Genomic DNA, 15,587 nt, shown 5'->3' with positions numbered 1-15,587 from the left:
CCCTGACTTTGTAAACATTCATCAGTTCACTGATTAAGGGAACCGCCTTTAGTCAGCCCTCACAATCAACAAGTTACAAGCTATTCAGAGGGACTGGGCATTATTGTCCTTAAAACAATCGAAGTGCCTTGAAGGTATTTTTGGTATTGGATCTGAGGTGCTTGGATTTTGATCACAGCTTTTCCCCCCCTCTTGCTTCACGACAATGGAGCACAAACAAGGAGCATTTGTGCTGCTGAAGATACATTTGCTCTGTGTACTCTTTATCTACGGACAGTCTAGTGTAAATTGCAAAAAAGGTAAGCTAAGACAAAAGGCGTTTGGGTCACAGAAGTCACTAATTGTTTGGTTTTACTGTTACTATTGTTACTGTTATTATTGTGACGCAAAAGAGAGAGGTCATTAATTAATGTTTCATACAGAATTATATCCTCAACTTAAAATCAACAATGTTTAATGTTTAAGGCTGAATTTTATTTTAAGGCTTATCCTATTCCATTGTTTGTCTTATTTTTTGCTGCTCTAACATTGCACTGTCCAATTTCTGCAATAACACAACAAATTTCCCAAGTGTGGGACTAATAAAGATTTATCTTATCCTATCTTATCTTATCCTATCTGGCTGTTGTCTTTTCACACATCGCTGTCTCCTGTTTGAAGGAAGGTTGGCTCTCGTATCTTAAATTTCTCCACATGTGAGAAATTCTTTGATACTTTTAATTTATATCTATCCCCTTATAACTAATCTTTTTAATAATACCTGTCGTTCCATTTTAGATAGCTTTTAACAATGCAATAAGAGATGCGATGGCTGCCTATTTTTTCACACCTGCAAAGATCAGAGGTAATCCAAAGGTGTTGTTTGACTCCATTAGTGGTATTATTACTCCTCTTGCACCTGCAGCCCCCTTTCTTCATAGGGGAAGTAAAGATTTTCTCTCTTTCTTGCTAGAAAAAAATCAGTAATGTAAGAAAAAAAAAATTCCCATCAGTATCTTCATTGTCAGTTCCTACTCCAGCTCAGCCTGTTATTTTAGAAACTTTTTCACACGTTTATCTTACCTCAATGAAAGCGTCCTCCTGTTGACTTGACATTTTACCTGCATCTTTATTCTCCTCGCCTAATCAACAGTTCACTGGTGTCTGGTAAAGTTATTATTTTAAAAATGTGATATCCACCCCCTTTAAAAAAATAAAAAACCAAGTTAGACCCTTCTCTTCTTAGCAGTTACAGACCAATCTCAAAATTGCCATTTATTGCTAAGATTTTAGAAAAGGCCTTGCCGTATTAAACCATTTAGTCGACCTTTGTTTTTGTTGTTATGTATTTTATTTTATTTTAGAGGAAAAAAAGAGAAAACAAGCAAAAAAAAGAGCAACATAATAAACACAACACCATCACATTAATCTAGCTAAGTGTAAATAGCAGTAAATACTAAATATTGAAAGTTGTGCAGCACGCAGGACCGACAGCACCCAATGTGCTTTGAGGTAGCAGCCAAGAAAGGTGTAGTTTGTGTCTCTGAAGAGTGAACACCGTTGTGCACACCTGTGTGGATGAGCACGGCTGTATACAAAAGGTTTCTCCATGTAACGATCTGCTAGAGGGTGTGGACAGGGCTATGGCTCCCTGGGGACAGGGCATGAAGCAGGCATGGAGGAGATCCAGGCCCCAGACATTCACAGGCCCCAGATTGCGAGAGCCCAAGAAGGACCACCAGAGGGGCATCCATGCCACCCTCCTGGGAAGAGCTGAGGAGAGCCCTAGATGAAGGAACACCCAGCAGCCATGGAGCAGAAGCCAGAGTGGGCTACAGTGGTGTGCCAGTAGGCTCCGCCGGCAGCCAGCTGTGCCAGAGTGAACTGAGCCGCAGGCCCAGAGGCCTGAGGGCCCCCCACACCCCGGAAGAGGCCCAACCAAGCCACGGGCGCCAGACCCTGCCAAGCAGCCACCAAGAGTAAGCCAGTACATACCTGAGCACCCAGCACCAGACACCAAGAACCACCAACGCACCGACGCCTGAGGGCATCAGCCACTGGTAGGGAGTGTGGTGAGGAGAGATAGGCCTCCATACTTTGGAGGGCCTGAGATGTTCCCAGAGAGGTGGAGTCTAACACCCGACCTGACATATAGACACAGACAAACAGGCACACAGAGACACAAACGTGTATTCCCACCCTCATGCACATATACACAAATACTCAGCAATCACCCAACGTAAAGACAGACACAAATGGACATTGTACACACAATCATACTCCCCAAACATACTCTATACCCCAGGTCCAGGTACCCTCGCCCCCAGAGGGGGAAACTGCACCTAGACCCAGGAGATGTTACCCTGTCTCCCTGGGTGGAGGCAAGCAGACCGCCCCCGGCTCCACAGCAGCAGGGAGGCCCCGCATCCCAGCCCCTCCGCCTGATGCCTAATAGAGAACAGGGGTGTGTGAAGACCCCATACCTCCCTCCTCCCGCTCATCCCACATAGCAGACAGGTCTGGTCCGAATCTGGTGTCGAGCTGGCACTGCTGGCTGACTTCTGGCATGGTAAGTGGGATGTCATCCAGATATGGTCCAGGCCTGGCGTAGATGGCACTGTTTATGTGATGGCATGCCATATCTGGCCCGATTATGGTTTGGTGTATGAGGCCCAGGCTCATAGAAAACAGGTCTTCCACAGATCTGGCATCAAGCTGACACTTCTGACTGACTGGTGTCGTTTCAGGATGTATGTCAACCAGATGTGGGCCAGGCCTGGCAATGATGGCACTATTTATGTTCCTATTTTTCCTATTTTAGTTAGAAGACCCAAATGCCACGTTGCAATACTATACTGCTACGGTAGCCAACATTTCAAATACAGGTTTGACAGGTTTGTGAGTGTACACTTTATCCAAAAACTAGTGAGGGTTTACTCATGTTTACCACTGGGTGGTTCTAGCTGAGGTGGTATAGCCGGTCACCTACTGATCGGAAGGTTAGTGATTCGATTCCTGAGTCCACCAGTCTGCATGGAAAGAGAGTGAATGTAGTTACGAAGCACTCAGTTTTGAGAAAATAGGTAAATGTGGCATGTTGTATAGAGCACTTTAAGTAATCCGGAAGAATAGAAAAGCGCTATATAAGAATCAGTACATTAACTGCCTGAACAGAGTTTCATCTTGTTACTTTTGCACTGTTATGTTCCGGCACATGTTGTTATTACATGGCTTGATTAAGGTTCACATTAGGCTGACATCTGGGTCCAGAGCTGAAACTGTTCTAGGCCAGCACAGGGCCAGCAGTGTGTCTGCAACTGACCCGTGGCTGCACACAACTTACACATGGCCGACATACTGCAAAGAATGACAGCCCTTTGGTGGCCCAGATCAGGTTGGCCAGAGCTAATCCACACATGGTCCAGCACACAACCACCAGTGTGTCTGCAACTGGCCTTGTGCTGGCCCATGTGTAAGCCACCTCTGGCAAACCAGATCTGGGCCACCAACGGGCCGTCATTCTTTGCAGTATGTGGGCCATGTGTAAGCACATTGTGTGGGCCAGATCTGGGGCATACCCATTTTGCTATGTGGGATGTGTAGTGTTATTGTGTGTTGTTCTAAAGTGCATTTAAAACACAGTAGTCAACCGTAGCTTGCCTCCACCAGTGTGTGAATGTGAGAGTGAATGAATAGTGGCATTGTAAAGCGCTTTGGGTGCCTTGAAAAGCGCTATATAAATCTAATCCATTATTATATATTTTTATGAATGTTTGCACAATGTCACCCCAAAAATTGCCGGTTCCATTTTCTTTAAAAAATTATAGAGAAATATGTGGTTGCTCAAGACTTTTGCACAGTACTGGATGAATAAATTATTACCTCTACACATAGCTGGTACATATACAGTATATGCACTGGGCCATATCTCATTATCTTTTAATTCAGGTGTTTTCAATTCCATATGATTTCACACACAGGTGTATAAATCATGCACCTAGTCATGCAGTCTACATTTACAAAAATTTGGCAATGAATGGGTCGTTGTAAAGAGCAAACCTACTCAGGCCTTAACATCAGCACAAACACTGTGGAGCAGGTTTACTTGAATGAGCAGCTCCTATAGGCATAATGTGTACGTAGCCGACTTCATTTTTACCCAAACTATGTATTTTTTCTTAACCTCATTATTTCTCCTCATTATTGCCTCTGATCATTTATTGTATTTTGAATACTCTTGCACTATTTCTATCAGTGGACTCCTCATGAACAGAAAATCATATCTGATTATTCACTGATAAACCAGATTTTTACTAACTCCCAACTATAAGATCCTGTCATTCCCACCCAGTTTACCAGGATTTATATTTTAGGAACCAAAGATTCTCTGACTGACACCAGCCATCATCCTCAGGACATTCAGAGGGATCAGATGCAGAGAGCTGTGGTACTGGAGCATCGAAGAGCTCCTCGAGATGTAAATGATAGACTACAGAAGCTAGAGATAAGGGTGGGGGAGATGGCTCGGGTGCTGGATGAGGTCAGAGCTCAGGTAAAGTGATGCACTTAAAGCATGAGTTTCACAAAACATTGACACAGTGAACCATGACATGACGTACTAGGATTTTTTTTGTTTTTTATAACAGACTGACAGACTGTTGAGCCTGGAGAATAGGATGGAGGAGCTGGCTCGTAAGCTGAACGTGGCCACTGTATGAGCAAAAAATCACATAATGAAACATGACATGGCATACTGGGATTTTTAATTTTGATTTATTACTTATATTTTTACTTCTTTGGCCCAATGGCAAACTATAGAGAAATGATAGCCTGCAACATCTGGAGGATATATCAAGGGAGCTGGATCGCATGCAGAAAACGATCAACACTCAGGTAAAGATTGCACTTAGTGAGTTTTCACAAAACAATGACACAATGAAACATGACATGACATACTGGGATTTTTTTTTTCTTTTTTTCATAACAGACTGACAACCTGTTGAGGCTGGAGAATAGGATGGACAAGCTGGCACATACACTGAACGTGGCCATTGTAAGAGCCAAAATGACATAATGAAACATGACATGACATACTGGGATTTTAAACTTTGATTTATTTACTTTTATTGTTACTTTTTTTGGCCCAATGACAAACTACAGCAAAATGATAGCCTGCAACATCTGGACAATATCTCAAGGAAGCTGGATCGCATGCAGAAAATGTTCATAGCTCAGGTAAAGATTGCACTCAGTCCAATGAGTTTTCACCAAAAAATGACACACTGAAACATGACATAACATACTAGGATTTTTAAAAAAAAATTTTTTATAACAGACTGACAAACTGTCGAGGCTGGAGAATAGGATGGACAAGCTGGCACATACACTGAACGTGGCCATTGTAAGAGCCAAAAATGACATAATGAAACATGACATGATATACTGGGATTTTAAACTTTGATTTATTTACTTTTATGTTTACTTTTTTGCCCTAATGACAAACTACAGCAAAATGATAGCCTGCAACATCTGGAGAATATCTCAAGGAAGCTGGATCACATGCAGAAAACGGTCAAAGCTCAGGTAAAGATTGCACTCAGTCCAATGAGTTTTCACAAAAAATGACACAATGAAACATTACATAACATACTAAAAAAAAATTCTTTTTTTTTTATAAAAGACTGACAACCTGTCGAGGCTGGAAAATAGGATGGACGAGCTAGCACGTACACTGAACGTTGCCATTGTACGAGCCAAAAAGGACATGATGAAACATGACATGACATACTGGGATTTTAAACTTTGATTTATTTACTTTAATTTTCACTTTTTTGCCCCAATGACAACCTACAGAGAAATGATAACCTGCAACATCTGGAGCATATATCAAGAGAGCTCGATCATATGCAGAAAACCGTCAAAGCTCAGGTAAAGATTGCACTTACTCTATGAGTTTTCACAAACAAATAACACAATGAAACATGAAATTACATGCTTGGATTTTTTTTTTCTTTTTTTTTATAACAGACTGAAAAACTGTCAATGCTGGAGAATAGGATAGACGTAACCACTGTGCGAGCCAAAATTGGCATAATTAAACATGACATGGCATAATTAAACATGACATACTGGGATTTTAAACTTTTATTCATTTACTGTTATTTTTACTTTTTTGCCCCAATGACAAACTATAGAGAAATGACAGCCTGCAAAATCTGGAGGATATATCAAGAAAGCTGGATCATAGGCTGCACTTGGTCAGTGTTGAGGTAAATATTCCACTTCATATTTCTTGATGCATGTTCAATCATCCAGGTATGGAAATTCCAATGTTGATCCCCCGAAAGAACAACTCTTCTTACAATGCTGTGATTGCAGCCATTCCCCAACTCTCTGTGAATGGTAATCATGGACATTGATAAGTGGTTTTGATTATGACAGTTTACATATAAACGATCAAGAAACTGACATCTAGAGCCCATTGTTAGTCAGTGGTGCTAGTTTCAGTCATTGTGCAAAGGTACTGTTTATAAGGTTGGAGAAACCTGGAGTCAGCTGAGACTGAAGAAGTCACTTGGATGATTGATGAATCATTTCTGCCACTGAAACTGCTACGTCCAGATAAACAGAATCAACCTTTTAGGATTTCACTTCATAATATTCCACAATGGTCCCGCAGGCCCACCACCCGCAGGAGGCGCCATAGGGGTCGGGTGCATTGTGTGCCGGGTGGCGGCCAGGAGCGGAGGCCCTGGCGGACTGACCCCCGGCTGCCAAGACTGGCAATAGGGACATGGAATGTCACCTCTCTGGTGGGGAAGGAGCCTGAGTTAGTGCGTGAGGTTGAGAGGTACCGGCTAGATATAGTCGGGCTCACCTCTACACATGGCTTGGGCTCTGGAACCAGTCTCCTGGAGAGGGGCTGGACTCTGTCTCAGTCTGGAGTTGCCCCTGGTGGGAGGCGGCGGGCTGGGGTGGGTATCCTATTATCCCCTCGGCTTGCTGCCGGTACGTTGGGGTTTTTCCCGGTGGACGAGAGGGTTTGTTCCCTGCGCCTTAGGGTCGGGGAACGGGTCCTGACTGTCATCTGCGCTTATGCGCCGAGTGGCAGTTCAGAGTACCCAGCCTTCTTAGAGTCCCTGGGGGGGGGGGGGGGGGGGGTGCTGGAGGGTGCTCCACCTGGAGACTCTGTTGTCCTGCTGGGAGACTTCAATGCTCACGTGGGTAACGACAGCGAGACCTGGAGGGGCGTGATTGGGAGGAACGGCCTCCCTGATCTGAACCCGAGCGGTGCTCTGTTATTGGACTTCTGTGCTAATCACAGTTTGGCCATAACGAACACCCTGTTCGAACATAAGAGTGTCCATAAGTGCACGTGGCACCAGGACGCTCTAGGCCGTAGGTCGATGATCGATTTTGTAATCGTATCAGCAGACCTGCGACCATATGTTCTGGACACTCGGGTAAAGAGAGGGGCTGAGCTGTCAACTGATCACCACCTGGTGGTGAGTTGGATCAGGTGGCGGGGGAGGACGCTGGACAGACCTGGTGCACCTAAACGCGTAGTGAGGGTGTGCTGGGAACGTCTAGCAGAGGCCCCAGTCCGCGAGATCTTCAACGCACACCTCCGGCAGAGCTTCAACAGCATTCCGAGGGAGACTGGGGACATTGAGTCCGAATGGACCATGTTCAGCGTCTCCATTGCCGAAGCTGCTGCATTGAGCTGCGGCCGCAAGGTGGTTGGTGCCTGCCGTGGTGGTAATCCCCGAACCAAATGGTGGACACCAGAGGTGAAGGGAGCCACCAGGCTGAAGAAGGAGTCCTATTGGGCTTGGTTAGCCTGTGGGACTCCGGAGGCAGCCGACAGGTATCGACAGGCCAAGCGGAATGCGGCTCGGGCAGTGGCTGAAGCAAAAACTCGGGTGTGGGAGGAGTTCGGAGAGGCCATGGAAAAAGACTTTCAGACTGCCTCGAAGAGATTCTGGCAAACCGTCAGACGTCTCAGGAGGGGAAAGCGGTGCTCTACCTGCACTGTGTATAGTGCTGGCGGAGCGCTGCTGACGTTGACTGAGAAAATTGTCAGGCGGTGGAAGGAATACTTCGAGGACCTCCTTAATCACACTGACACGTCTTCCGAGGAGGAAGCAGAGTCTGGGGATGAGGGGAATGACCCGCCAATTTCCGGGGGCGAGGTCACTGAGGCAGTTAAACAACTCCTCGGTGGCAGAGCCCCTGGTGTTGATGAGGTCCGCCCCGAGTTCCTGAAGGCTCTGGACGTTGTAGGGCTGTCCTGGTTGACACGCCTCTGCAATGTTGCGTGGAGATCAGGGGCAGTACCTGTGGACTGGCAGACCGGGGTGGTGGTCCCCATCTTTAAGAAAGGGGACCGGAGGGTGTGTTCCAACTACAGGGGGATCACACTCCTCAGCCTCCCTGGGAAAGTCTATGCCAGGGTGCTGGAAAGGAGAGTTCGTCCGTTAGTCGAACCTCAGATACAGGAGGAACAATGCGGTTTTCGTCCTGGTCGCGGAACACTGGACCAGCTCTTTATCCTCTCCAGGATACTTGAGGGTGCATGGGAGTTTGCCCAACCAGTCTACATGTGTTTTGTGGACTTGGAGAAGGCATTCAACCGTGTCCCTCGGGGTGTGCTGTGGGAGGTGTTGCGGGAATATGGGGTGTCTGGCCCATTGCTACGGGCCATTCGATCCCTATACAACCGTTGCAAGAGCTTGGTTCGCATTGCCGGCAATAAGTCGGACTCGTTCCTGGTGGGTGATGGGCTCCGCCAGGGCTGCCCTTTGTCTCCGGTTCTGTTCATAATTTTTATGGACAGGATTTCTAGGCGCAGCCAAGTGGTGGAGGGCTTTCGCTTTGGTGGCCTCAGAATCTCATCTCTGATTTTTGCAGATGATGTGGTTCTGTTGGCTTCATCGGGTGAGGGCCTCCAGCTCGCACTGGAACGGTTCGCAGCCGAGTGTGAAGCAGCGGGAATGAGGATCAACACCTCCAAATCTGAGGCCATGGTTCTCAGCCGGAAAAGGGTGGAGTGCCCACTCCGGGTCGGGGATGAGTTCCTGCCCCAAGTGGAGGAGTTCAAGTATCTCGGGGTCTTGTTCGCGAGTGATGGGAGAAGGGAGCCGGAGATTGACAGACGGATTGGGGCTGCAGTAATGCAGACGCTGCACCGGTCCGTCGTGGTGAAGAGGGAGCTGAGTGTAAAAGCGAAGCTCTCAATTTACCGGTCGATCTACGTCCCTACCCTCACCTATGGCCATGAGCTGTGGGTAGTGACCGAAAGAACGAGATCGCGGATACAAGCGGCAGAAATGAGCTTCCTCCGAAGGGTGGCTGGCCTCTCCCTTAGAGATAGGGTGAGAAGTTCGGCCATCCGGGAGGGGCTCAGAGTAGAGCAGCTGCTGCTCCACATCGAAAGGAGCCAGCTGAGGTGGTTCGGGCATCTGACAAGGATGCCCCCTGGGCGCCTCCTGGGTGAGGTGTTCCAGGCATGTCCCACCGGGAGGAGGCCCCGGGGCAGACCCAGGACACGCTGGAGAGATTATATCTCTCGGCTGACCTGGGAACGCCTTGGTATTCCCCCGGATAAGCTGGAGGAGGTGGCTGGGGAGAGGGAGCTCTGGGCCTCTTTGCTTAGGCTGCTGCCCCCGCGACCCGGCCCCGGACAAAGCGGATGAAGATGGATGGATGGATGGAATATTCCACAATGAGTTTTCATGAAAAATGGCATGAAACATTGCAGGACATATCTGGACATATATTTTTGTTTGTTTGTTTTATAACAGAATGAAAAACTAAAGAGAGAGATGTACTTCCTGAAATCATGTTTGAAGGAGCAATGCAAAGAAGGTGACTCATGTTCTTTCTGTGAGAGCTATTATCTGTCATATATCACTATCGGTGTTTTTTTTCATTTCATTCAACAGTCAAATGCTTGGGCACACCTTCTCATTTAATGGTTTGTCTTTGTTTTCATGATTATTTACATTGTAGTTTCTCACAATGTAAATAATGTAAATAAGGCATCAAAACTATGAATGAACATATATGGAATTATTTAGCAAACAAAAAAGTGTGAAATAACTCAAAACAAGTTATACATTTTAGATTCTTAAAAATAGCCACAATTTGCTTTGATTATTGCTTTGCACACTTTTGGCATTCTCCTGATGAGCTTCATGAAACCTGAAATGGTTTTCCAACAGTATTGAAGGAGTTCCCAGAGATGCTGAGCGCTTGTTGGCCCTTTTGACTTTGCTCTGTCATCCATCTCATCCCAAACCATCTCGACTGGTTTTAAGTTAGGCAACAGTGGACTCCAGGTCATCTGGCAGAGCACTCCATCACTCTCCTTCTTGGTCAAATAGCCCTCAGACAGCCTGGAGGTATGTTTGAGGTCATTGTCCTGTTGAAAGATAAAAAATGGTACAACTAAACGCAAACTGGATGGGATGGCATGTTGCTGCAGGTTGCTGTGGAAGCCATGCTGATTTCATTGTGCCTTCAGTTTTGAATAATTCCCCAACAGTGTCGCCAGCAAAGCACCCACACATCATCACACCTTGTCCTTGATGCTTCACCGTAGGAACCGTGCATGTAGAGACCATCCATTCACCTTTTCTGTGTCTCGCAAAGACACGGCACAAGGCAGAGGGTCTCAAAGATCTCAAATTTGGATTCATCTAACCAAAGCACAGATTTCCACTGGTCTAATGCCCATTCCTTGCATTTCTTGGTACAAACAAATCTCTTTGCTTGTTTCTTTTTCTTACTAGTGGTTTCTTAGCAGTTATTCGACCATAAAGGTGTGAAGTCGTCTCGATTTTCTGAGGCATCTGAGGTCCTTCAACATCTGTCGTACAATGCTCAGGATTTTCTATGAGTTTTTTGTGGCCAGTGCTATCCTCTATGCTGTTCCATGCTGGGGCAGCAGGTTGAGGGTCGCAGATGCCAACAGACTAAATAAACTGATCCGCAAGGCCAGTAATGTTGTGAGGATGGAGCTGGATTCCCTTAAGGTGGTGTCTGAGAGGTGGATGTTGTCTAAGACAAAACAATGCTGGATAATACCACCCACTTCATGATGTGTTGGCTAGTCACAGGAACTCATTCAGTGAAAGACTGAGATTACCAAAAAGCACCACTGAACAACACAGGAAATTAATCCTGCTCATGGCCATCTCTCTATACAAGTCCTCCATCTAATGCACAGTAAACACTGCAATAGTTACACCCTTTTTGCACACGCTCTTTTCTACTCTGTAATATTCTATTTATTTATAAGACCTCTGTTAGTTCTTGATATTTATAATTGAGTGATGTCTATATGCTTTTACTTAAATTTGTAAAATCTGTAACATATTGTATTGTTTAAATTGTTTAGCCGGTTATTGTTACTGTCTTAGAGCAGTTGTAACCCACATAATTTCCTTAGGGATTTATAAAGTATTCTGATTTTGATTCACGCAGTCTCCTCTGAACAGTTGATGTAGAGATGTGTCTGCTACTGGAACTCTGTGTGGCATTCATCTGGGGTCTAATCTGAGGTGCTGTTAACTTGTGATTTCTGAGGCTGTTGACTCAGTGAATTTATCCTCAGCAGCAGAGGTAACTCTTGGTTTTCCTTTCCTGGGGCGGTCCTCATGTAAGCCAGTTTTGTCATAGCGCTTGACGGTTTTTGCAGCTGCATTTGGGGACAGATTCAAAGTTTTAGCTATTTTCCCAACTGACTGACCTTTAGTTCTAAAGTGAAAGACAGAGATTACCAAAAAGAGATTACCTAAAGTAATTCATTAAAGTAATGATGGACTGTCATTTCTCTTAACTGACTGGTTCTTGCCATAATATGAATTCTAACAGTTGTCAAATAGGAATGTCAGCTGTGTACCAACCTGACTTCTGCACAACACAACTGATGGTCCCAACCCCATTAAGAAGGCACGAATTTCCATAAACGAACCCTGACAAGGCACACCTGTGAAGTAAAAACCATTTCAGGTGACTACATCATGAAGCTCATTGAGAGAAGGCCAAGGGTTTGCAGCGCTGTCAACAAAGCAAAGGGTGGTTACTCTGAGGAATCTAAAATTGAAAACTTTTTTTTTCTTAGCTGCATATGGTAAATGGTAAATGTTAATGGCCAGTATTTGTATTGCGCTTTACGAGTCCCTCAGGACCCCAAAGCGCTTTACACATTCAGTCATCCACCCATTCACACACTGGTGATGGCAAGCTACATTGTAGCCACAGCCGCCCTGGGGCGCACTGACAGAGGTGAGGCATATGTATATACATCTTGCTTCATATATTTGATGTCTTCAGTATGTATCTACAATGTAGAACATAGTCAAAATAAAGAAAAAACATTAAATGACAAGGTGTGTCCAAACCTTTGACTGGTAGTGAAAGCTTATGCATAAGTTCAACAAGGAAGATCTATGGTCTCACATCTGTCCACTCCCAGGTGCTGCTGGCTAAATCTAAGCTTTATCACTTTCCCACACTGGCATCACTGGTCTAGTCCAATCACCTTCTCCTGGTCTGCTCCAGGCCAATCAGCATTCATGACACACGTCTCCGAGTGAGTGTCCAGCATTCAGACAGCTACCTGAGGACACTCTTCATGTGAGAGAAAATCTGCTCACACAGATATGTAAAGCCAAGCTCCATGAACACGCGCAGCTATGGATTCCAGCTGCTTCAATGTTGCATTAACTGGCATTAACTCAGCCAGAGTTGGGAGACAAATCTAGCTGCTCATTAAAGATTTCTGGTTTGATCAGAAAAGAAAACATTGGACCATATACCTGAAAGTCCCAAAAACGCATTGTGAATTCTGTCTCGAGTCTACGGATGTATCCGTGTATTTCCGTGGTGCTGATGCTGTGCTGAGCGGACAGCTCCTGAAGCTTTTGAAACATCGGAATGTGGAGAGCTAACAACGTCCCTCTCACCAGTAGGCTAAGTTATTTTTAGCCAATTACAAGTTGAATCTGGTAGTTGGGGTTGTTAGCTAAGATACCGTCATTAAGAAGTGGCACAACTAATATGTCTATGTGAGCTAATTTGCGAAAGAAAGAAAAGTATTTCTTTGTGCCCCCCTATCCCTGTTAATGCCCTACCTGGCCCCCCTGGCAAAACTTTGCTAGACCCGCCCCTGCACAGTTACCAGCTGTCAGCTACTTGGAAAAGGATCCTGATGTTATTTGTCTCCCAGAAACAGTTCATAACTTCAACTCATTCATGTCACCTAAAAGGTAAACCTGTTTCTCCATCACCTGTTCAGCTCTGATGATTCAGTAAGGACATCTCCTGGTTTCATCTTCATGTTTCCCTCTCACCAGATAACCAAACCGATCATGACCAGCAGCTTTACAGCTGTGGCTCCAGCAAACATCAGCTGATACTAGAAATTAATATTAAATAAATTCTAACAACAGCTGATCAAGCTTAAACGTGCTGCTGTTGTTTAGCGTGACATCTGCTGGTTTTCTCTTTCTGGCGCAAAGTGGGCGATAAATAAACAAGAGAGAAAAGCCGATCAGCTGATCATTGATCAGTTTCATGATTGAAGTAGCAAAAGGATAGGGAGGAGAGAGAATGAGAGAAGAAGAGGCAGCTGTGCAGTGTAACGACAGAATAAATCCAGCTTTGTGTCTTTTTCCATTCTAGCTGAAGTACGGGACAAATCGCGTTCCTTTTCAGCTCAATATGAGACGCGTAATATTTTCTCTGAATACGGGACATTCCGTTTTTACGGGACGGTTGGCAACTCTACTAACTAACCTTATAAATGAAATATAGTTCACTATCAGTAACATCATAACACCCACCCAGCTGTATAGACACTCTGTCATGCTAGCTAGCATGCAGTACGAGTTATTGTAACGGACTGTAAAAAGTCAGCACAACGAAAATAAACTCCACCTAAACTTGGTTTATATCTGACTCAGATAGTCTGCAGGTCATAACTTCTTACCTGAAGTTTAGTTCACCTGACACTCGAACCGCCCCGCCTCAGGTCTCTCCTCTTGCCTTGTAAATCTCTGACAGGTGAGTATATCATATATCTGTAGAGTGTAATGTTGTTAGGGCTCCCTTACACAGACTCTTCAGAATCAGAATCAGAAAGGGTTTTATTGCCAAATGTTGAGCAGGTTTACAACATTAGGAAATTGCTGCAGTGCTTCAGTGCAAACATACAGGGAGTGCAGAATTATTAGGCAAATGAGTATTTTGTCCACATCATCCTCTTCATGCATGTTGTCTTACTCCAAGCTGTATAGGCTCGAAAGCCTACTACCAATTAAGCATATTAGGTGATGTGCATCTCTGTAATGAGAAGGGGTGTGGTCTAATGACATCAACATCCTATATCAGGTGTGCATAATTATTAGGCAACGTCCTTTCCTTTGGCAAAATGGGTCAAAAGAAGGACTTGACAGGCTCAGAAAAGTCAAAAATAGTGAGATATCTTGCAGAGGGATGCAGCAGTCTCAAAATTGCAAAGCTTCTGAAGCGTGATCATCGAACAATCAAGCGTTTCATTCAAAATAGTCAACAGGGTCGCAAGAAGCGTGTGGAAAAACCAAGGCGCAAAATAACTGCCCATGAACTGAGAAAAGTCAAGCGTGCAGCTGCCAAGATGCCACTTGCCACCAGTTTGGCCATATTTCAGAGCTGCAACATCACTGGAGTGCCCAAAAGCACAAGGTGTGCAATACTCAGAGACATGGCCAAGGTAAGAAAGGCTGAAAGACGACCACCACTGAACAAGACACACAAGCTGAAACGTCAAGACTGGTTTTTCTAAGGTTTTATGGACTGATGAAATGAGAGTGAGTCTTGATGGGCCAGATGGATGGGCCCGTGGCTGGATTGGTAAAGGGCAGAGAGCTCCAGTCCGACTCAGACGCCAGCAAGGTGGAGGTGGAGTACTGGTTTGGGCTGGTATCATCAAAGATGAGCTTGTGGGGCCTTTTCGGGTTGAGGATGGAGTCAAGCTCAACTCCCAGTCCTACTGCCAGTTTCTGGAAGACACCTTCTTCAAGCAGTGGTACAGGAAGAAGTCTGCATCCTTCAAGAAAAACATGATTTTCATGCAGGACAATGCTCCATCACACGTGTCCAAGTACTCCACTGCGTGGCTGGCAAGAAAGGGTATAAAAGAAGAAAAACTAATGACATGGCCACCTTGTTCACCTGATCTGAACCCCATTGAGAACCTGTGGTCCATCATCAAATGTGAGATTTACAAGGAGGGAAAACAGTACACCTCTCTGAACAGTGTCTGGGAGGCTGTGGTTGCTGCTGCACGCAATGTTGATGGTGAACAGATCAAAACACTGACAGAATCCATGGATGGCAGGCTTTTGAGTGTCCTTGCAAAGAAAGGTGGCTATATTGGTCGCTGATTTGTTTTTGTTTTGTTTTTGAATGTCAGAAATGTATATTTGTGAATGTGGAGATGTTATATTGGTTTCACTGGTAAAAATAAATAATTGAAATGGGTATATATTTGTTTTTTGTTGAGTTGCCTAACAATTATGCACAGTAATAGTCACCTGCACACACAGATATCCCCCTAAAAT

The 15,587-nt window shown here is 45.0% G+C and overlaps 1 protein-coding gene across 1 annotated transcript; it reads left to right on the top strand.

Moving 5' to 3' along the window:
* Positions 1–33: 33 nt before the first annotated feature.
* Positions 34–15,507, top strand: LOC113024966 (uncharacterized). The gene is made up of 13 exons (XM_080304742.1): positions 34–299; positions 4,353–4,531; positions 4,626–4,691; positions 4,798–4,872; positions 4,967–5,032; positions 5,140–5,214; positions 5,315–5,380; positions 5,488–5,562; positions 5,660–5,725; positions 5,833–5,907; positions 6,007–6,051; positions 6,174–6,248; positions 9,783–15,507. Exons 1-13 carry the CDS (start codon positions 206–208, stop codon positions 9,951–9,953), a joined length of 1,128 nt encoding a protein of 375 aa, XP_080160868.1. The 5' UTR covers positions 34–205; the 3' UTR covers positions 9,954–15,507.
* Positions 15,508–15,587: the final 80 nt, after the last annotated feature.

Source organism: Astatotilapia calliptera, chromosome 7 (genome assembly GCF_964374335.1).
Source record: "Astatotilapia calliptera chromosome 7, fAstCal68.1, whole genome shotgun sequence".
Classification (NCBI taxonomy): domain Eukaryota; kingdom Metazoa; phylum Chordata; class Actinopteri; order Cichliformes; family Cichlidae; genus Astatotilapia; species Astatotilapia calliptera.
Note: the sequence above shows the minus strand (reverse complement) of the source record. Positions and strands in the feature narration are given on the sequence as shown.